Source organism: Crocodylus porosus, unplaced genomic scaffold (genome assembly GCF_001723895.1).
Source record: "Crocodylus porosus isolate Cpor-Errol unplaced genomic scaffold, CroPor_comp1, whole genome shotgun sequence".
Taxonomy (NCBI): domain Eukaryota; kingdom Metazoa; phylum Chordata; order Crocodylia; family Crocodylidae; genus Crocodylus; species Crocodylus porosus.
In genome coordinates this window covers 235,524,912-235,548,100 of record NW_017728886.1, presented here as the reverse complement: position 1 = coordinate 235,548,100, position 23,189 = coordinate 235,524,912, and the positions used below count along the sequence as shown (strand labels likewise).

Here is a 23,189-nt window from a genome sequence, read left to right as displayed (position 1 = left end):
CTCTGGCTATTCCCCCTCCAGCAGCTGGTGTCCAGTGCCAGCAGAGCCAGCCCTGATGCAGGAAGCTCCGGCTCCATGCCTACATGGAGCCAGGGCAAGTGGCCGGTAGTGGGGAGGGGCTGGGCGGTGCTGGACTTGTGATGGGGTCTGGGGCAGGGACTTCTGGTATGCCCAGGTAGGGGGGAGGGGCTGGGTGGTGCCGAACTTGTGATGGGGTCTGGGGAAGGGACTTCTGGTTGCTGGAGCCAGCACAGGACCTCCGCCCAGGCTCAGGCAGGGGCATGCTACTGGAAGGCAGGTGGCTGCCAGGGGGGCTGATAGGGCAAGGGTCAGGGGCTGGGCAGCAGTCCAAGAGGAGGATCCTGTCCAAGGTCCTCCTCTAGTGGAGCTAGCACATTTGCAGGGCCCTGGCTGTGGGCACTGGTGACCCTGAGGCCACATCCCAGCTGCCAAGTGTGGCCTCTCCACCACATGTAGCTGCAGGCCCTGCAGAGCCAGGAGAAAGAAGCTGTTTGTGTGAGTGTCCAGCATTTCAGAGATAAGATGCTCTGTGCCACGGCCCATATGCTGCCTAGCCTCAGATCAGGGGGTCAGACGTGCGTGAGTGCCCAGGGACCATGGTAAGTTGAGCATGCAGGCCTAGGCCCAGGTGGTCACTAGCTAACTCCCCTGTAGCTGATGGGCCACTGGGTGCTGGCTGCAGGCATCCTACCTCCCTAATCTCAGTGTGGGACAGGCCAGGCTCCTGGCAGCACCTGCTGCTGTGGCTCAAACCCCACTGCCACCCCCTTCTCCTGCAAACCAACCACTCTGCTGTGTTGCTGCTCAGCCTACAGTGTCTGGGCTCAGGAGGCATGGGGTTCCTGGATGATTAGGACAAGGAGCTGCCCACACCCTCACCCTCCCTGCAGGGGTCTTCTCTGGGGAGACATCCCAGGGCGATCCCCGCCCTTCCTCCCCTCCCTTCCCCGCCGCTGTATCCCGAGCATGCCCCTGCTGTGTATGCCCCAGGCAATGTGCAAGGAGCTGTTTGCACAGACCAAGGAGTGCCTAACCCACTATGCCCTGCTGCTGCTGATGGCCATGCTGTCCTGAGTGCACCTGGCATGGGACCCTGAGCTACGACAGTGGAGAAGGCAAGCCTGGGCTTCCCCGCAACCTTGGCTGCCACCTGGAGGGCTTCCTATGGCTGCACTACATATTCCTGCCTCCTGCAGCTGAGAAGGACATCACTGCCAGCGCTGACACATTCCTCAGCATGTGAGAGGCCTGTGCCCACATAGCTACAGAGGCACGGGGTGCTCAGTAAAGTTTTGCACTGTCTTCTGCCTCCCTGCATGCTATGGGAGAAACCAGGACCAGGGGAGTGTAGCTGAGCCAGACAAGGAGGAGGGGCAGGGGCCAGGGTGAGAAGGTCCCTCCAGTGTGAATGGGTGATGGCATGCAGCTACGGGTGCATGCCATACAGGATGGCAGGGTGCAGCAGGTGGGCATCCAGCTGGAGATCCCTTTGGGGAGGAGCTGGCACTGCTGATGGCCAGCAGTATCATGGCCAGCCATACCACACCACATGGTCAGGGCTGGGGCTATGGAGCTGGTGAGGCAGGTGCTGGTCCGGGCTTCCCAAGCTGCTGGTGGAGACTGCAGCCAGGGATCTCAATGGAATGGGCTGCTGGACACCTGAGGGCTCCACCCCAGATGACATGTCACTGGTGGTGCCAAGCTGGGGTGGGGGCTCTGGTAGGCCAACCAATGCTGCTGTAGACAACACGGCTGTGGCCTAGGTCCTGGTGCACAAAGCTGTCCATCAGTTGCCACATAAAGGGTATGGACTTATGGGCACTCCCTGACCACTGGTTGTGGTTGGTGATGGCAACCCAGTGTGCACGCAAGACCTTGACCTTTACGCGGCACTGCCACGCTGACTTGCTGTGCCTGTGCTTCTGCATCTGGCCTGACAGCCCCTCACAGATGTGCCCACCCTGCTCAAACTGGTGCTGCAACTCTGCCTTGCCCCATCGTGCCACACGGTCCCCAGTTTCCTCCTGTGACCAGTTGGGGCCCTGGTTGGCAGCCACGGGTATGAAGATCAAACCATTCTGGGTCCCACACCAGCTCTCTGGGCCTCTGCATGGCTGTCCCTGTGCTGCCGGGCCTGGGCAGCTGTCTGAAGCACCCAGGGCAGGGGCCCAATGTGCAACTGAGTCAATTCCCTGCAGCGCCTGCAGGCTCCTGGAAGGGTGCTGGGGGTGGGCTGCAGTCACAGGCTCCAGGAAGGGTGCTGGGGTGGGCTGCGGGCAGGTGAAGCTGGTTCCAGCAGCCAGAATCTTCCTTCAGCTGGGCCTGGGGGCTGGCAGGCCTGGCTGGAGGCTGCAGTACCCTGGCAGGCGCATGGCACTGCTAGACAGTGGCACCAGTGTGCAGGGAGGCAAATGAGGCTAGCCTGCTGCCTGCCCAAGGGGACACAGGGCTTGGAGTTACCTCAGGCTGCCTGCTAGTGTGCCCCAATGCTCAAAATGCCCACAGGCTTTTAAAGGCCTGAGACAGGGACTGCCATAGAGGCAGCCCAGCTTTGGGGCAGAAGAGGCTCCCAGCCTGGACCCTGGGGCTGTCCCCCTAGTGACAGGGCTGACCTGGGAGCAAATTTGCTCCCAGGTTGCATTTACACATGCGTTAACTGTGCAGTAACTAATCACAAGTAAATTTGCTAAATGCGGATTACATGGACAATAAGCCGAAGATCAGCCAACACTGTGACCTTGTTGTAAAGAAGGCTAATGGCATACTGGGCTACATTAGTAGGAGTTTTGCCAAGAATTTGAGGAAAGTGATTATTCCCCTCTATTTGGCATTGGTGAAGCCACATCTGGAATACTGTGTCCAGTTTTGGTCTCCCCTGCCACTACAGAAAGGATGTGGCCAAATTGGAGAAAGGTTGAACAGGTGACCCCAAGAGGTTGTGGAGTCTCCATTGTTGGAGGTTTTTAATCCCTGGCTAAACAAAGCCTTAGCTGGGATGGTAAAGCTGGGGATCGTTCTGCTTTGAGCAGGTGATTGGACAAGATCAGAGGTTCTCAACCACCGGGCCACAAAGGGTTGGTTGCTGGGTTGTGGCATGAGCCCTCTGCTCGGACACCCATTTGTCTGCCCAGGCAAGCAGCTTTCACTGCCAGTAGTCACGTGCAGGGTTAACCCTGGGTGGTGGGGCAGCCCCAGGACGGAGGCAGCTGGCTCTGTGTACCCCGTCCAGCTCCCATGCTGGTCCACAGTATAAAAAGTTTGGGAACCACTGGACTACATGATCTCCTGAGGTCCCTTCCAACCCAAATTTTCTATGATTCTGTGTCAGACGTAAGTGTCCAAGTTCTGGCTGCCTCCTGTGTGAAGCAGGCAAATTTTTCCCTGACATATGTGGGCATTTGAACATCTTGAATCTTTTAGTCTCCAGGCTGTTGGCAATAGGTAGACCCCTTCAAAGTGAGCCAGAACTCAGCTGGTAGGTGTCCAGGTTTAAAACCATGATTGTATCTATGTGCTTCCTTCCCAGTTGCTTCATGGGTGTACTAGATTTAACTATTACCTATTAGAAAGTGAGCATGCAAGGTATCTCTGACTTCCTACCTGTCTAATGCATGTGATTCTTACTTACACCTTGTTTTCTATTTGAATTTTTTTCTTTGGATCTGTGTCTTTCAGCAGAGTCCTTGTGCCACTTAGGAAGGCCTCTGCAAAGAGTCCAGGCTACACACAGGAGTGCTATCATGAAGCAGGCCCTGCCACCCCACATAGCAAACCCTGGCAAGTTGCTCCCTTAGTGCAGCATCAGCACATACTAATAAGTGCACCTGAGAGGCCTATGAAGCGAGCTAGGTGTGTGCTCAGGGCTGCCTTGTGTCATGCTGGGGAGTGGGAGCAAATGGGTGTGATACACTTCATGGCAGTACTCCCAGGTGCAGCATGGAGGCAGTGTAAAAGCCAGGTCGTGGCAGTTTGCCAAGACTGCAAGGATTGCATCAGCTTTGTATTACCAACACAGGGTAATTAACATAGAATATGAATGGCAAGCATAATACTGGATTTTAAGAGTGTATGTCTAGCCAATCGGTATCTAAGTGCTCCACAAAATACACTGGGAGACAAGTTTTTGTCTTGGGTGAAGCAACTTTGATGTTATTAAAGGAAGAGCATGAAACAGTCCATGGGAAATGTAAAGATGGAGAGAACCAGTTAAAGCCACATGCAAGAAGGAAGAGCAAACTAAAATCTCCAGGGTGCTGATACAGGTGATACAAAAAGGAAGCAAACTAAGCAGGCTCAGAATATGCCATAGGCACTTACATTATCACTGATTTGGACTTCTAGGAGGCAATGAAAATTGCTTTTTCACATCATACTGAGTAAGTGCTGGCATTTCTCAAGTCAAGCTCTGGAAATAAGAGTCAGAGCATTTCCTAGTTCTCCCACTTATGCCTGTCACCAACAATCAAAATTGTTTGTTATTCACATGAGAAAAAATGTGGTTTGTTTGTCTGAAAACAGTTATCTGATGAGTTTCTGTTTATTTCCTCAGAGGTCAGTAATAGTGAAAGCTGAAGTGACATTAACCCTTCCAAAGGAGGCAAAAGCAAATGTGTGCATCCTGGTTGGCTTTCCAGAAAATAATGAAATCAAAGCAAACATTCAGATAGATAAGAAAGATGTTCAGTTTAGATTTTCATACTTCAACCATCACCAGGGCCTTGGTGCAGCTATGAAGATGCAAATAGTTTTCATCCCTTAAACTTTATCCATAAATGTATATTACTTCAGTTTAAGTTATTCATATAACAGATGCTTTTACTATTTCCTTTTTTAATGTTAGTTAAACAGTACTTTGTGTGAATAGCTATTCCCCATACTTAACATGGAGAATTCACTGAAATAAAGTTCTGCACTTGCATTTATGCCTGCATTAGCAATTGTGGAAAACATTCACATTAGTGTGTTTCTGGGTTTTTTTTTCATTTTTATGACTTTGTGATATTCTATGTGACTTCAGAGCTGGATATCAATATTACTTTCAAAATTCATAGACAACACTTGTTATTTATTTTGAGACGCTTCAAAAGAGCTGTGTCCACCCAGAATTAGCTAACAGGAGAAATCAAGCTTTTTTATCCCTGTTAATCAAATCTGATGTAGGATAGAAAGTTTAGATGCTGGTAAAGTCTGGGTGTAACTTGTTTTTCACTGGAGTAGAGAAGTATATTTAGGCTGGATAAGACATATTGTGTTAATAGCTTTTAAATGCCATTGTATTTTGTCATTGTCATGTTCTGTCATGTTACCATGCCTTACCAAGATGAACAATTCTGAATGACTGTTGAGTAAATGTACAATGCTGATGAAATATATATCTTATAGGCTTACATTCTAGTTCAAAATATTGCTCATCACTAATGTACAAAATTGAGACTGTGTAAAGGAGAAAACGTGAGCTAGATTTTGCAGAGTAAAAAATTATAAATAATGGTACTGCATTGTACACAAAATGTGGGGTTTCTGGAAGTTTATGTGAATGGAGGGACAGAAGTTCCATCTAGGCTGGTAGTTGGGCCTATTAGTTGTGCTAGGTGTCACTGGAATTATATTCCCTCATAGCTTTGCAATTCAGTTTTGAATCTGGCATGTGAACTCGTTGTCATGATTTGGCAGCACGGTATGTAGAATGAGAATGAACTTCACATGGACTGATTTAAGATGGAGGCTTGTCACATGTCATTGCTGTAATGAATTGCACTGAATGTAAGTCAGGTCAGAATACTGCTGGAACTTGTTCATATAAAGCAGGTGGCTTTGTTGATTAGAGCTGGGCAGAAATCAGAACTGTAATTCTGAGTCAGAGTTTCCTGTGGCATGGAAATTCAAAGTATTTGACTGGGAAATAACACTGAATTTTTTTTTTCCTATTAATGATGAACATTTTTATATTAAAATTAATATTTTACTATAGAATGGCAAATCTACAAAATGAATTTAAACAATAAAGTCTAAGTGAAACATTTAATCTTGTCTAAGTAGAAGGCTAAAGGTGAAATGATTCATTTTGACATTTTTCCAGACAAATGTTATCGCAATTGACATGTTCATACAAAACATTTAAATTTCAGCTAAAAGGCACTGAAGATAGAAAAATTGAAAATGTTTTGACCAGCTCTGCAAGTCTGAGGTGCTAAACATTCTTGGTTATGCATATATTACTTTTTTCTAAAAGCTGCTTTATGAAAACAACTTTAAAAACTCCTACAGTGCTTTTTAATATTAAATGCTGTAGAACTTGTTAGCTCCGGTAGAATTCATTGTGCCAGGGCAGCTTCTATTCACACGCCCATAGCTTCCTATATCCCCATTCAAGACTTTCCTCTTTACTACCAAAAGCTCTGATCCTGTACAGGTGTTATGTTTCTACTAAGAGAATCGCTGCTTCCCAGTAGAAACTACGTTTACTCAGTTTCTCCCAGGGGATACATGGCGCCTCCAGAAGAAAGATCTCCCATGTGAGAGAAATTCACTCACAAGACTGAATCCTTGTATGCGACCCACCTAGTCTGGGTGCATTTGCCTTGATGCTCCAGTCCTCTTCCATCAGGTTTGGGAGGGGGCGGGAACAGTAGGGCAAAGCCCCCTTCCTGGTCACTTAGAGCAGGGTTCCCAGTCTAAGGAGCAAACAGGGGTTCTGCAGTACTCCTCCTTTCACTCAGCTCCCTGCCACTGGGAGCTGAGCAGAGGAGCAGCCTCTCCTTGCTCCCTGCCCACTTCCCAAGGCAAGAACATTTCTAGCAATGGAAATTTCTCCAAAATTTTCACTACTAGAAATGAATGGTTGTTTGTGGCCTCTGACTGTAGGCACCAGTCTTCTGGTGTCTGTTTCTGATTAGAAAGTTCCAGTAGATTTCTTTCAACAGGATGTAAAATAAGCCAAGTACTTCCCAGGAAGGAACTTCAGGATTCACTCCTTTTTTTTACTGTAGGAATATATAAGATATAGACTATCTTTTTAGCAAAGAAAACACACCTTTCCCCCCATATCAGCTCCCCAAATTGGTGCATATATATTAAATACCAAAGTTATTTTTTTGCCTGGGATAGAACCACCTAAGTTTGATCCCTGCTGCACAATGCAGCAGCTGTGGTATTTCTATTCAGGCAGCTCAGAGAGTCAGTTGATTTAATGGCTCATTATAATTTGCTTTACTGGTGGTATCAATCATCTCTCCTTTGTAATGGTCTTGATGTTTCACTAATGAAGCTAACCTTTCTTAAGGCAATTTTGCGGTTGGCTAGCTGCTCCTGGCCTCTCTCCTCTATTTCACAACCTCCAAAATCATAAATCTACCCATGGAGACCTCTCTTCAGGTGCAGCTAGAGATTCAGCATTAGTTAAGCAGGAAATGGAGAGTGAGTCAGCTAAAGATTAAGCTTTGTTCTGTGGAGCCACCGCTCTAGAAAAATCTCTTTTTTTCTTCATTCCACCTTTCAAAAACAAGGTGTATTTTATTTTCTGCAATGTGCTGTATGCAAGGAAATATGCTAATTTGCCGGTTAATGTGTCTCTGTTTCCAATATTATACTTTTGTTATGACTTCAAACACTAAGCCTTAGCTAGGGGATGCAAGAACATCTGTTAACAATATTTTAGGGCTAGACACAGCACAAATGTCACTCTTCAAGAGAGACATGCTATTTATTTACCAAAAAAAAGATCACAACCACACTGGGTTCATACTGACTTCTCATGTTACTCTGTTCAAGAGAAACTGTGCAGGCTCTCCTGTTTTGATCTGAGCCACTCTCCAACAAATGCATTGCATACATGGTTACAAAGAGGACTGAACTAGATGTAGGTTAGATTAGAAGGCTGATGAAGCTGTGGCTGGCCGCTCCTGGTGCTTGTTCAGTTTGTGCACATAGGGGCAATTTTTGTTTCCATTAACAAGTTCCTTGCACAAAACAGAGAATGTTTCAGGCCAGGGAAATATAAGGTGTACTTTAGAAAAGAAAATCAAAATAATATTGAAGAATTATTAAGCATTATTAAGGCTTGATTTTTAGACACATTAATCTCCCAAGTATGATTGTCAGAGAATCTCAGCATGTGGGGTGCTAATGCTTCTTGAAAATGTGGCCCCTCCTTCAGTGTTGAAGTGGAAGTTGGGTTTCTTTTGAAAATCTGGCTCCAACTGTAGGAACCATATACTTGAAAACCTGGCCCTAAGCATTTTTGAAAATGTGGCCCACAGAGAGCTTTTTAAAAAAGAAACTTTAGTCTCCTAAGTTACTCTCATAATAGAAGCCACCGTCACTGCAGAAAAGGTCTGTCATCATGGTCATAATATATGGTCTCCTTTCGAAAGAATGCCACTTGATAAAGTCACCCAAGCTGGAACTGGCTGAGATTTTGCCAGCTCCCCTGCTGTTAGCTGTACACCATTGTTTATAAATACTAGAAATGCCCTGTGCTTAGTGAAACAGTTGAATGCAATAAAAGCTGGAAAAGTGCCTTATAAAGAATGGACAATGTTAACGAACCTTGTATTCCCTCTTTATTTGATAATTATTAGGTAGCAGCAAATATTTTTAATAAAATTACTGTTTTCCAGGAAGTAAAAACATTTAATTCCAGGAGGTATAGGCAAATATATTTTTTCACAAGTTTTTTTCTGAAATCTGCTAAACAAGATAGTTCTTAAAAGACCACAGATTGTTCTATTTGCGTTAAAAGAGTGCATTATTTTCTACAAAGCTAGTGGCAAAATATTGTTTTGAACAAGAATAATTAAAAAAGCAAAAATCAATACAAAGATTGATGTTCTTTTGACGCCACTGTGTTCTTGGAGAACGAGGGGCAATTACATGAAACAGAATCCCCTCTGGCAATTTGGAAATATCTGCTAAATTGTACTTTGTGGAGTAACTTCAGATTTTAGTAATGAAAACTTTTATATGTTTTATTTGATTCGGCCCCCTCCATTTTTTAAATTTTATTTTGGTATTGTAACTAACAGGAAAATGCTATGTTTGAGCTGTGCACAGTGTCTGATGTACCTATTGCACTACTTTCCTTATGTGAAAATCATACGCACACACATGCATGCACTCATACCAATTCTCCCCACAAAGCTGAAATAATTGGACAAGACTGCAAGGACAGAATTTACATGTGCATGTATGTACCATCACCATCACTCTCACCGTCACTATCACGTATTTTGGCTACAAGCTTGAAACAGACAACCCATGTGCCCACTGTTTAAAGCCATCAGTGATTCTGATGGCCCTATCTGGGATTTTGAGCCATTTGATTGGTTTGTATGCATAAATCAGTAGTTTATTTCCTGACCTGGACCACATCATCAGCCACCTTTGTCAGGGTGATGCAGAAAGACCCAGGGATCTGTGGCACCTGTACTCTTCCAGTTTGGCTTCAAGTGAGGGGCCATTTGTGCTTTATGTGAGTAGAAGCCGTTCTAGAGCCTTCTTTACAAGCCCAAACGGCACTTGCCTACCTGTATAACTGGAGCTTGGATAAGGACTAACCAATGGCTTGGTTGTTAGAGCATTGTGCTAGGAAGTGGGAGAGAAGTATATTCAAATCCTCTTTGGATGAGGGACACCTAGAACTTGGATCACCCACTTCCTGAGTGAGTGCCCTACTCAATAGGCTATTGGGCCAAAACCTGGGAGGCCGCTTTTCTTCCTCTGGAGTCTGACATCCACTAGTCATGTTTTTTTGGCTCACCTGCAATTTTGGGACACACACACACACACACACACACACACACACACACACACACACACACACACACACACACACACACACACACACAATGTGAGCACATAGAGTTGAAATAGGGTTCTGCCCTAAGTGTCTGAGATTGTGTGCGCTCTTGGATACCAGGATGAAGTGGGGTTCATGTAAAACACCTCTAGTAAATAGATAGATGGGTACCAAGACAACTTTTTATGACCAAGCTATGAACTAAATATGCAATTTTGTAACAGTAAGGTTGACAGTCCATGAACTGAAGTCTTTCTACAATGTACTGCTCTATGCAAATGCACATGTTTGGTCTTGCCCCCCTTTCTTTAGTGCTATAAATATTTGTGCATAGTCATATTTCACCTTTCCGCACCGTCAGCTGTACAAGAAAAACTGTGGAAACAGGAGACTTTTATTTTGTTGCTGCTTGTGAAACTGAAGCTGGTGCAGAGGTGGGGGGTGGAGGAGGGCATTCCTGCGCGACTCAGGTCCAGACGTGTCACTGCACACGTCTGCCTCGAAAAGATTCCACAATGGCTCAGGGAGCATTACTGACAGTAACATGATAGACAATAGGCCATTATCCAGTTAACCCATTCATGCTGAATATCCTGATAATAATAAATTAGCATTTATTGACAGGAGCACTGCCTCTCTGCTCCCTCCCCCTCTCCCTTCCTCCTCTTTGAGACTATACAAAGGAATTATGACAAAGAGAAACAGGAGACAACATGGAGCAGCTGTAACCTTTCTATGCCAGGGTAAATCTAACGGGATGAGGGCCTGCCCTTTTGATGTTTGAAATCTATAAGTCTGTGTTTGTAACATTTTAGCTTTGTGTAGCTGCTCCTGCTTTGACTGTCCACCTCTCTTAAAGGACATTGCTACAAGGTTTGGATTTTTGTCTTTAGGTTTTGGGGCCTTTTCTGATATAAAGGAAGAGCACAGAACATAAGGTTATCAAAGCAGTGACCGAGAGCATGCTGTAGCAGAGAAGAATTCTCCTGGTGAATGTATGATTAAAAAAAAGATAAACTGTCAAAACAGAAATTTTAGGACATTGGAATTGGACTAACAGCCTAGCATGAAAGAGTGGGTTTTATCACTAAAAAAACCAGCTTTGTAAGAAGGAATTACACATTGGTTATGGACTACCAAATGCTGCTTTGATACAGTATATGAACACTGTATCTTGTGTCAATAAATAAAACATAAATGTGGACCCTGCTCTTCTCTTTTCATCTGTTTTTTGCTTTTCCTTCTTGCACCTCTTACTTCATATTCATTGAAAATTTTTACTGCATATTATGACTTGTTTGTATTGCATATTTCTTTTATTACATTGCAGTACTGTTAACTGAAGTGACTTTTGCATATACATAAAAATAGAATTTCAATTTTGCTAATGAACTGTGTATCTTAATTTTATAAATGTTGCATTTTGGCAATTTAAAGTGATATAGTCAGGGTGGGTAAGCCCAATTTTCATTTCCATATCTTCTTTTCTTCTGTTTGCAGAGTTCGTATTTGTTTTTTAACACGTTTCTTTTTCAAAGTGAATGCATCTACACATTCAAATAATGTGTCATGATAAACTCTATGGCAGTTTGCACTGGATTCAACTGTTCCCAGGTACAACATGTGCCCAAGGCAGCAGCAGTTTGAGCCAGGATGGAGCAGCCCTGAACTGGCAGCAGGCTCAGGGGGTCAGCCCTGGGCTCTGGGTGGCAGCGTTGGATGGCAGAGGGGCTGGCTGCCGAAGTGCAGAGCATTTTGGCTAGGCAGGAGGCAACGCCTGCACTTTAGCACCCTCATGCCCCAGTTAGCCCCTGACACATCTACAAGTGCGTTTCGTCACATTTAATTACTCTGCCGTCCCCGACAGAACTATCTTATGGCAGTGTTAATTAATTTATTGCACCTTATACCAGTGCACATGTAGACTGTGACGCTGTACTGCTAATTAGTCAACTCCTCAGTAAACCACACATGCGGATGCACCCAGTGAATGCTTGTTAGGTACTGTGTAATAAAAAGCTTACCTTTTACCCAGAATTTACAAGTATTTATATGGTAGGTAAACAAATACAAATATGAATGCAAAATAGAAGTGGTAATGAAATAAATTGCAAACCTCCAAGAAATTAAGGCATATAGTCCCGTAAAATTATTTTTAAAAAGACTACAACCAGACCAGATTCTACTCTCAATTGCAGACCAATACAATCTGAATACGTTAATAGATTCCACTGGAATTAATTGAAAATCCCTCAGAAACATAATTTGGCCCTCTATTGGTTAGAGTCTGAATAGTTTTCACTTACAATTTGTTCATGAAGCTTAGTTTCAGTTACACTTAAAAAAGAGAGGAGAGCAGGAAAAGGCCATGAAGTTGTGAGCTTCAGATAGGAAAAAATTAAGAGAAATTTTAGAATGAGGAAATAAAATGCGGTAACCTGTTGATGATATTCCTGAGAATATTTACACAGCTCTCTGTGACTGCACACTGCAGTAATCATTGAACATAGGTTCTTACCTTGGCAACCAGTACCTCACATGATACAGTTGTGTGATTTACAAGAGGACACAAAGTGCATTGCCCACATACTGTCTTATTTACCACTGGATTTGCATTCATTATCGGGCTATGGCAATGCCAACATTCCCACCATCAGTGTTGGGAGCACAGAGAAACAAAACACGCAGAAGAAAATGTGTCGTTTTAATTAGCTTCTTCTTGGAACAAAGCAGCCTCATCATTCGTTAGCATGCCTGACAGCTGTAAGTGTTAAAGTCTAAAGCCACAACTATACAGAAGACATGCCTTATATACAGGAGTGTCGTCATTTTTAAGTTTCTTCACGTAAGTGGCCCTGTGTCCTACAAGGGTCCTTAAAAAGAGAAACTGGAGAAAGTAAGGCATGCATGCATACAGACACATACACACACAATTCAGCATCACATTTAGGATAAAGGGACTGTATAAAGAAGAAGTAAAATAATTAGATATGGAGGGTTTTCCTAGGTGATGTCAGTGGTTAAGAAAGGAGAACAAGAGGCACAATACTGTTCCAGATATTTGAAGGGTGTTAACAGTGAGACAGGTTCTGACCCTGTGCTCTCACGGATACAGAGCCGGGCAGCCAAACCTGGCTGGACCTTGTGCTCCCAGAACTTACTGATCAATGCTCAGTTCTAAACCTTACCCTGAAGTAGGGATCTACTCACACTTACTCTCTGCATCTGCAAATGTTTGTGGACAGTTATCTTTCTCGTCAGGTACTAAATGTCCAGTGATTCTGTCCCTGCAGTCTTCCTTCACCCCTTTCCTTCAGACTAGTGATACTCCAGGCCACAACATCTGAGCCACAAGTCACAACATCATAGCCACTGGCTATGGTTTTTTTTCAGAAAATGTTATTAAAGTGTCATTTTCCATGCATTGGGTATGATTTTTTCCTGCAGCTAGAAAGGCTAGGGACAGAAGTTACACATAAATTGGTGTAAGTGATCAGAAACTGGTTTAAACCTGTAACAGAGCAGAAGTTCAGTACACATAAACCATTTTCAAAATGGGTGAAACTGGTTTAAGATAAACCTGGGTGAATGTAGTATCAGAACTAACTGGTTTAGGTCAAACCAGTTTATGAACCTTCTGTCCCAGACCCTTTCCTGGTTCAAGTTAAAACAGAGTCCCCCAGCATCTTGAGGCCCTGCCCTGGGCTGTGTATACCTCTTCCAAAGGCCAGAAGAATGCGAATTGTTCCAAGAAAACTCTGTGATTGCTGAAACAAATGTGTTCTAGTTTATGCTAATTTTTTATTGTTTGGTCCAAATATATTGTACTTTCAGCTTACTGCAAATGTATAAGTGTATAATCAATTGCAATTCTGTAAGCCCAGAGAGGCTTATTCTTTAGACCCATATATTGAAGGTCCTGGCTAAAGTAATTGAAGCATTTTATTTTAAAAGGCCTCCTGCTTGAAAGTGTATGTGTCAAGGTTAAATATTATGGATTTTGAAATATGTGAGATATTAACAGCTAAGGATTATGGTCCCTAAAAATCAGAGATTGTAATGAAAATTCCAAAACACCCTTCTTCATTGCTCTCTTCTGCAATGGTTTGAAATCTTATCTCCTGAAAGTAGTTGAACTGAATGTCTGTGTCATAATGGTGGGTCTGAGTTTGAAAAGATAGTTAGAACCCCAGGTTTACTGTTTGGCATTCTTATTATTGTTATTATTGTCATTATTATTAATAATATTTTTGTTGTCATTATGGTTATTATTATGGTTTTTGTGGTTATGATGATGTGATGATGAATTATTACAAATCAGTTCTGCTTTAAACTGACCTTCTCCATTTCAAGCTGTTGTCAACCCCAACTTCTGTCTTTTTGCCTAAGATAGATCTTCAGTATGTAAGAATAAAACTACTTGATTGTTTTAATGTAAGCCATTAATTTCGGAAATTCCCAGGCTGTTCATACTGGACCCAATCCAAAGCTCAGTGAAATCAATGACTCTTTCAACCTCCTTTAGCAGGCATTGGATTCATCCCCATAAAATAACAGTCTTTTTACCATTTTCAAGGGGGGAAAAGCCTTGGTTCCTTTTACAATATTAATTCGAGGGAGAAGCAAAAAAGCGATAGCAATTACTCACCACTAATGTGGCATTTTCCTTCTTCAGCATGCTTTAGACACTTTCTATGTTAAAGACAAGTCTGTGTTTATTTTTCTGGAATATAAATGTTAGCTTGGAAGTTCTCAGTCCTACAAGATGCCTCCTTTGGACTTCAGTGGGAAGTGAAGGTTTGAAGATAAATATTATCTTGAACCTACAGGGTTTTTCAGGAGTGCAGATAAGAGGGCTGTCAGCCCCAGGTGCAGAATTTGAGAGGGCACCAGAATGATGCCCCTTATGGATTCCTCCAGAGTCTTTGCTACATCTAAAGCTGCTCTGCATAGAAGCTAAGCTGGAGAAGCCCTGGGCCATCTGGCTGTAGGAACAAGCAGCCAGGACACAGCAGAAGTAGCATCATGCTGCCCAGCCTGAGAAACCAAGTTGGAACAGCCCTGCACTGCCTAGCCATAGGAGGGTCTGGCCAGCCCAAGGGACTCAAGGACTCCTGCTGCTTCTGCAGTGCCCCAGCACCTGGCTCCTATGGCCAGGCAACATGAGGCTGCTCCTGCTGTGTCCAAGCACCCAACTCCTGTTGTCAGGTAATGCGAGGCCATTCCAGATGCAGCAAAGGAGCACTCACACCTTCCCCCAAGAGGTTATGCCCAGGGTGCCAAAACTGATAGTGATGTCTCTGGGTTATGTTATTAGATGCTCATTAGTCTTTGCAGATATTTTTCACAAGCTTGTCTATATGACATGAAATCTAGTTTGACAAACAATGTTGGAGGCTTTTTGGATTAATCCACAAATAATCTTGACCTTCTTATGTTGCAGGTCCTTAAGTCATTGTTTTTGTTATAGCCTTCATTAGTGTAAGGAACATCTGCATTAATATCTGTTTATAGGAATAGCTTGCCATAATTCAGTTACTGTATTTACCCAAATGCAAGACTTTGAATCATCTGGGGGCAAGACCCCAGTAATTACATTTTATATATGGAAAATGTATAAATTTGTTATAGTTTTCCATGCATAACATCTAATTATTGGAGGCTCACTGTGGCAGAGCACCTTTGGTATTTGCCACTTTAAGGTTGAGAGCAGGTAGCTGGCAGGTACAGGCCAGCCCTGATGAGGTGGGCTTTTTAGGTTCAGGCTCTTAGGGCTGAGCAGCAGTCTGCTGCTGGCAGCTGGAACAACATCACCTGGCTGAGCTGCTGCTCACACCAGCTTGGAGATAAGGGAGGAACTATGGGGATGGCAGAAGCCCATTAGGGTCCCAAGCCCCAGGGAAAAGGTGGTGGGCCTAGAGAGAAAAAGGCCCAGGTTGGGAATGGGCTTCTTGTTTGCGGGCGTACACGTCTCCAGAAACTGGAGCCCCATGGGATGCCAGCCAGCTAAGGAGGGGGAGTAGGCAAACCTGATGGCCTGCACAGTCGCGCAAGGGAGCAGGGCAGGTTGGGTGTGACCCAGTGAGTGGCAGCATAAAAGAGGCCCAGTGAGAGGGTGGAGTGCAAGAGGCCCCGGTGAGAGGGGGGCAGTATGAATGAGGCTCCATGGGGCCGAGTGAAAAGACAAATGCATGAAGCCTAGTAAATAGCTGAGTTTGGCTTGGCCACAAGCCAGAGCAAAGAGCAACTCAAGGATGCCATCTGCAAGGCATGGGACATGATAAGGGAAGGTCAGAGTTGTGTATAATATCCCTGGCATCAGGGCATTAAAATGGGAAGCCTCCTGCATTTTACACCAGCACATGGAACAGCAAGTCATGGCAGGTGAGACTGGGTGGACTGCCCTACTTAGGTGGGCAGGCCGAGGTTTAGACCCGGCCCCTGGATTGTCCCCTGTCATACTTATCTTAAATTTGTCCCCCTCACTGCTGCAGCAGGGAAAGCAGTGGCAGCGGGGCAAGTGGAAGGGGGGAAGACAAACTGACCTCAGCCCCTTCCCCCCACTCCCTGCACATGTCCACCCTGCCATTTGCCCCCACACACACTGCCTGCCCCTCCTCCACTTGCTTCCCCACTGTCGCCACTTACTCTGTTACAGCTCTGGCTAGAGCTCTGGCCTGGGCATGGAGCACATAGTGGCTCCAGCCCTGGTCTGGTCCAGTGTCAGTGGTAGCAGTGATAGCTGTGGCCCCTGAGCTGAGCTGGAGCTGCATCCAGAGCCAGAGCTGGTGCTGTGTGATTCCCTTCCCGTGCCACTGTACCGCACAGGATTTCCTGCACTCCCCACTCTCCTCACACCACCCCACCTCCACTGCACATTCTCTCCTTCCAAACGTCCCCTCCTCCACTTGATGAGCTGCCCTGGCCCCAGCCAGGCACCCATGGTGGTAGCAGCTGCAGCCCCAGCATGGTCCTATATTTGAATCCAAGAGGAGACTTTCTCCCCACCATGTTGAATGGGTAAAAAGCCTCATCTTGGATTTAAGTAAATATGGAATATGCTTGGATTTGGCCAGATCTGACTCTTAATGCTTAACCATTGAAAGAGGGAGAATTTTTTATCACAAAAATAACGTGCATCTTTTTTGGGAGATGTGCTGTTATAAGTTCTGATGAAACTAATGACACTGTTCTTTGGAACAGTATGGTCAGGTTTTAAAATAGTAGTCAGAAACCAAAGAATATTAATTATTACTAAATCTATAACAATATGGTATATAGCAATTTGCCTTTAACAAAAAGTAATTACATTCATTTACTTGAAAAATTAGACATAAAAGTGGTGTTCAGAAATATTTCTTAATAGTTAATTGAAGAGAAATGACTTTCCAGTATTGTAAATGAGGTGGTTATCAGGCTTTTTTTTTCTTAAGAGACTTTCAAAAGACCTTAGCTGAACCAATGTATAATTACCTCAAAGCTCTGAATCCTGGTTGCAAAGGAACATTAAAAATTGTATTTAATAGTTTATGCAAAAAAGTCCACTGCTGCCTTCTATTAAGATTCCAATTTACTTTGATCTAAAAGTGGAAATAATCAATCTCTACCAACAAATGTATCTTAGGAATTATATTAATTAACACCCTTGGAATCCCAGTGCAGAACAAACTTGCATCTAGAGTATGAACCAATATTAAAAGACAAATCAGAATTGAATTTGGTTCCATTCTAATTGCTATTCCTCAGACTGGCTATGAGGAGTATAGAATCAATATTTGCATCCATTCAATATACAAGGTAATGAAAAAGGGAAAATCTCAGGGGAACAATGATAGAAGCACTAACTTTGATCTAGCTTACTCTGGCAAAAGTTTAGATTAAGTCTATTGATGCCAGCTAGTATCAGAAATTCAGTCTCAGGCCCTTTGTGTTCTTCTACTGCCTCTAAAATAAAATTTAAAAATAATTTTTGGGTTTTTTTCTGTCTTCAGATAACATTTGACTCCAAGATGGGAAAACAGAACAGCAAACTACGCCCAGAAGTCATGCAAGATTTGCTAGAAAGTACAGACTTTACAGAACATGAGATCCAGGAGTGGTACAAAGGCTTCTTGAGAGACTGTCCAAGTGGACATTTATCTATGGAGGAGTTTAAGAAAATATATGGGAACTTTTTTCCTTATGGGGACGCTTCTAAATTTGCAGAACACGTATTCCGCACCTTTGATGCTAACGGCGATGGAACAATAGACTTTAGAGAATTTATCATAGCCTTGAGTGTAACGTCTAGAGGGAAACTGGAGCAAAAGCTCAAATGGGCATTCAGCATGTATGATCTGGATGGAAATGGATACATCAGTAAATCAGAAATGCTGGAAATAGTGCAGGTATGTTTTGAGTGGATTTCTTTCTTTCTAAGATATTCATGGGACAGTTTTAAGACTATAGGATGGATAAAAGATTGTTGTGGTATTTTTGTTGTATTCTTAGTACACTATAAGTTTGCTTAAACATAAAACATTACTTAAGTTTGGCAAAACTTTTCTCACCAGTCCAAATGGAAATGAAGTGATTTATTTAAATCAGCTGGAGGTTTTTCTGAAAAGTAATGTTACATTTCTATGGACACTTCTTCATTGAATATCACATTGGTTTTGAACAAATGTCAAATAACATGATGATATATGTGACCTAGAACTCAGTGTTGACAAGGACTATCTTTTAACATCCTGTCCACTAGTTGAGGTGGACTCTAATGTCGACTCCCAGGTTGACTAAGACTGACTAAATGTATTTTTAACCAGGACTGTCCCTGTCTACAGTGGTGGCCTTAAGGTTCATAGATTTCATAGATTTCTAGGGTCAGAAGGGAACTATTAGATCATTGATTCCGACCCCCTGCTCTGGGGAGCTCTGGGGTTAAGTAACCCCAACCAGGTGCTTGTCTAATCTCCTTTTGAACACCTCCAAAGTAGGGGAAAGAACCACCTCCCTTGGAAGCCCATTCCATATTTTGGCAACTCTCACCATAAAGTATTTCTTCCTGATGTCCAATCTAAATCTGCTCTCCTTCAGTTTATGGCCATTGTTTCTAGTAACCCCAAGGGGCGCCCTGGTAAACCGAGTATCCTCTATTCCTTGCTGACCCCCCACCCCCAGTGAGTTTGTAGACAGCCACAAGATCACCTCTCAGCCTTCTCTTACGGAGGCTGAAGAGATTCAGGTCCCTCAATCTGTTTTCATAGGATCTTACCCTCAGGCCCTCAACCATGCAAGTAGCCCTTCTCTTAACCCTTTCCAGGTTATCCACATCCCTCTTGAAGTGCATTGCCCAAAACTGGATGAAGTATCACCTCCTTAGACCTGCTTGTGATGTACCTACTAATGCAGGAAAGAGTGCAGTTGAATAGTGAAATCTCATATATAACTTCTTCAAGGTTTTTTTTTTTCATCTTGCATATATGATTTTTGTCTCCATTTTGTCTCTTTCTAATGTGTTTTTACCCTGACAAACATGTCACTCCATGGAAAGATGTTTGTTTGGTTGTTTGTTGGTGGTGTTGGTTTTTTTTGGGGGGGGAAGGGAGGGACTTGTACTGCAATATGCTGGCATATCCTGCAATCCACTACTGTTAGAAAAGATGTTATTAAATACTCCTGTTCACAGGAAATACTGAAGTTCTAACTAGATACAGGATTATTCATATTTAATGATTGGTTAGAAATTGAGGGAATGGAATACATACAAATTACAGTTTATGGTTGCAAAGTGTATATTGCAGCACCATTATAATGCATCCCTTCCTGTCCTTTTTATTAGTCTTTGAATGTCTTCCAAACTGGAACCACAAAATGGCACTCTAATTCTGTTTCAGAAAGACCAGGTACAACATGGAGTTTAAACAGTTTTGTCTTTTTCACTTTTTGTGTTTTATATTCTTGTGTCTTGAGTTTAAAAAATGGAACTAAACAGACATAATCTCATCTCTGCCATAATAAACTATATGGAGTATTCTAGTCAGAAGATTTTTTTTTCCAACTTCTTCAGTCTTCACAAAATAACAAACATTTTTAAAAAGGCAATGTGTGGGTGGAGACAGGGGAGGAAGAAAGAAAGAGAACTCAAAGCAAACCAAAAAGGCCTGAAACCTAAAAAGTTTCTTTCCTTCAAAATGGGAATAGCCCAATTGGGACCGCGTTACTGCCAATCAGACATAGAAAACCCTTAAGCTGTACAGTGATGAACAGAAACATAAAACTGTCAGATCAATAGTTCTATAGATGTGAACAGTATGGTTCACAAAACATATTTGTGCCAAATCCAATCAGAATGATGATTATAGGGTTTCTTTTATAATGGTCCTATGTGGGAAACAGTACTGTTTTCTCAAATACCAGGAATCTACTAGTCTGACTGCCAAGATGCCAGCATGCTTTGGATCATTTTTAGCCCTACAGGTACCAACCTCTGGTCTTTCTTATACCCACTGAAATTAAGAAGTGTTTCAGAGACCTGAGTGAGGGTAGATTTTATTATAAAACCCAAGAATTGATGATACAAATGGATGGGGATTTGTTCTTTGTTTAGCATTTGAAATCCAGGTCATTGAAGGCCAAAAGGGGGAAAACAGATGCACATACCAACATGTTTACAAGTGTATACCAACAATTAGAGAAAATGCCTGCATTAACTGCCAGATGGAGAGTGGGGGTGGGTGTTTGCTATGCCATGTGCATGTGCAGCATGGTTATTTCATATGAACGCAAGACTGCCAACATGTTTTCCTTGGGGACACCACGGTGCATTATGAGAAAATGTGGCCTGCCAGGAAAAATAACAAAGCAGAAAAAAGCAGAAAATCAAGCAACAGATGAATAGGCTGGAAGAGGGCCATGAAAACTACACAAGAGTCCTTGTGTACACTGTCTCTGAGCTGCACCAAGGAGTGTTGCCATGAAGCATCCCCCTCTCATTCACTCATACTCAGCAGGTACCGTATCCACCAGATGAGGCAATGCAGCTGCTTTAAAACATGTGTGCATGTATGCCAATACACATGAACAAGATAGCAGCTTTGGGTACATGTTCGGTATGTAGCCTCCTTTTGGCATGTGTGGGCAGAGCATGTCTCATGACTGTGCTCACTGTCCAACACAGCGGTGGTGTAGACAGGCCCTTTGAAACTGAACCATTGGTCAAATCCAACCAACCCTAGACTGAAAAGGTAAGAGATAAATATTAGTCCTTTTTTCAAATTCTGCTTCCTCTTTTTTTAGGCTTTGCCCTTTCTACAGTAGCAACACATAGGGACTTGAGACTTCACAAATGTTTTCCTGAATGATGCATAATCAAATCACAGGAGCAAAAAATACCTGTATTACAGTGATGTTATTTTTCATTAGGAAAATTAAAATAGCATGAAATCCTTAAAGACCTGTTCTATTCACTGTTTATTCAATGATGCTTCAGTGTTGGCAGCCTATCACTCCTGTCCTGTCTGGTCCCTAGTTCCCCTGGTAAAGTTGCTGACAGCTCCTTATTTGGTTTCTCCACCTCCAAATCATTTTTCTACTGCCCCCTGATATTTTGAGGGACCTCATAAAGTATGATAGGGTTAACAAAGTTTGATAAAGTGTTAACTGGGTCTTTGGGTCTTAAGTCATGTTTGTTCAACTGTTGTTGCTCTCTTGCAAATCGTAAGAGGTTTGCCAGATGGAGAAGCTACCATCTGTACAATGGAGTTACCAGTTCTACTTGCCGGGCAGTGTTGCTTCCAACTCCCCCACATCCCTCTCATCCATACCCCATCTTTTGTAACTATACTTAGCTTTTATACATATACTTATCTGTATATGTTGTTGAGGGGAGGTCTGTGAGTGTATTTAGTAGATCACTATGAACTTGAGTATAATGCAGGTATCATATTGCCTTAATAGATCTAAAGAAAGCTTTGATTTTTAGTGATTGCATCAATAGTAAATGCATTTTAACAAGCTGAACTGCAATTTAGCATTTTTTAAATGTTAAAATATGGAAATAGAGGTTATTGTATCAAATGTGTTCCACTGGGTTATAAACTATCACGATTTTTCTGACTGTGAAAAATAGAGATGTGCTTATGTCTTTGATACCTCCCTCAGGAACTTATTATAAGTCCCTTCTCTAGGATACATTTGCATATTGATACAGTATAATTTAATATATTTTATTCTGGATTTCTGTATGCTACAGTGCATCAAACTAACATTTAAAGGAACAGTGTCAAGTTGAAAGTTGCATTGCCATTGGAAAAATCTTGATCCCTATTATTTTAACAATGAGTTCCTGAGATTACCATAACCAAAATACATTTGCAGCATTATTTTCTCTTTTTTCCTGCCTTCTGTATTATGTGTATCTGAGAGCTATTTCTCCATCTTTATGTGGATGTTGCACTTCCTTTCTCATGCTTACCATGTTGGTTGCTTGCATATGGAGGAGATAGATGGCATTTTTGGGCTTCTTGACTTCTCTGATAGTAAGGACAAGATCTGATGGTGAAAGCTGGAACTAGATAAAATGGCGAGTTGCAGCTTTCTGGCAGTCAGTTGATTTTACCATGGGGGTAGTGGGCAGTTAGCATTTCAGGATTTAAGTTGGATGCCTTTTGAGTATGTGCTGTAGTTTCAGCTATGTGGAACTCTGTTTTTGTGTGCAAGGAAACAAGGAAGACCAGGCTCTGTAGCAGGGACAGGCATTTCCGGATTTGTTTTCTCTCCCCTCTTCATCCTTGTTCCTCCTGGGCTTTCAGGTTTCTTATAATACTTGTTGCATTCTACTGCTATGATATTGATGTATTGTGTTTAATCCATCTGCCCCCTGCCTCAGGGCTTCTGCTGGCCACCTGTAGGAGCTAAAACATTTTTTTTTCACTCTTTAAACATATAACTTGCCTTTTGGTTTTGCTTTTCAGTTTTCCCTCTGAAGCACTAGTGTGCTAGAGCTTCTCATGGTGCTGAGGCACCTTCTCAGGAGTCGCTCTAATTGAAGTGCCTGCAACTTCTCATGTATTCAACTTTTTGTGGGGGTGTTTTAACTAAAGCTCATTCAATGAGCTTTAGTTTAAAGCACCCCTGCCGCCCTTTTGAAGCGTGGGGACACTGAATGCATGTGATGCTGAGGTTGCTGGAACATGCTTATTAGTACCTTCTAGCAGACTCAATTAATTGAGCCTGCTCTGATGCATTCTAATTAGAATACATTGGAGGAGGCGTCAGGCACCTGTATAGATGCCCTTTATCAGGGAGGAATTTCCATCTCCTCTACCCCCTCCAGTGAGATTGGCAAGGACTATAGGACTAATGCTTTGTTATATTTTAGTTTTGCTTTCCT

General features: G+C 43.1%; 1 protein-coding gene across 3 annotated transcripts in view; it reads left to right on the top strand.

The window, feature by feature from the left end:
- NCALD (neurocalcin delta) overlaps positions 1-23,189 on the top strand; it is a 143,471-nt gene that overhangs the window by 101,970 nt on the left and 18,312 nt on the right. For all 3 annotated transcript variants that reach the window (XM_019551445.1, XM_019551455.1, XM_019551435.1), the window contains exon 2: positions 17,809-18,204. In XM_019551445.1, coding sequence (XP_019406990.1) covers positions 17,827-18,204 — 378 coding nt within the window. In that variant the 5' untranslated portion in view covers positions 17,809-17,826. The remainder of the gene's footprint in view (positions 1-17,808; positions 18,205-23,189) is intronic.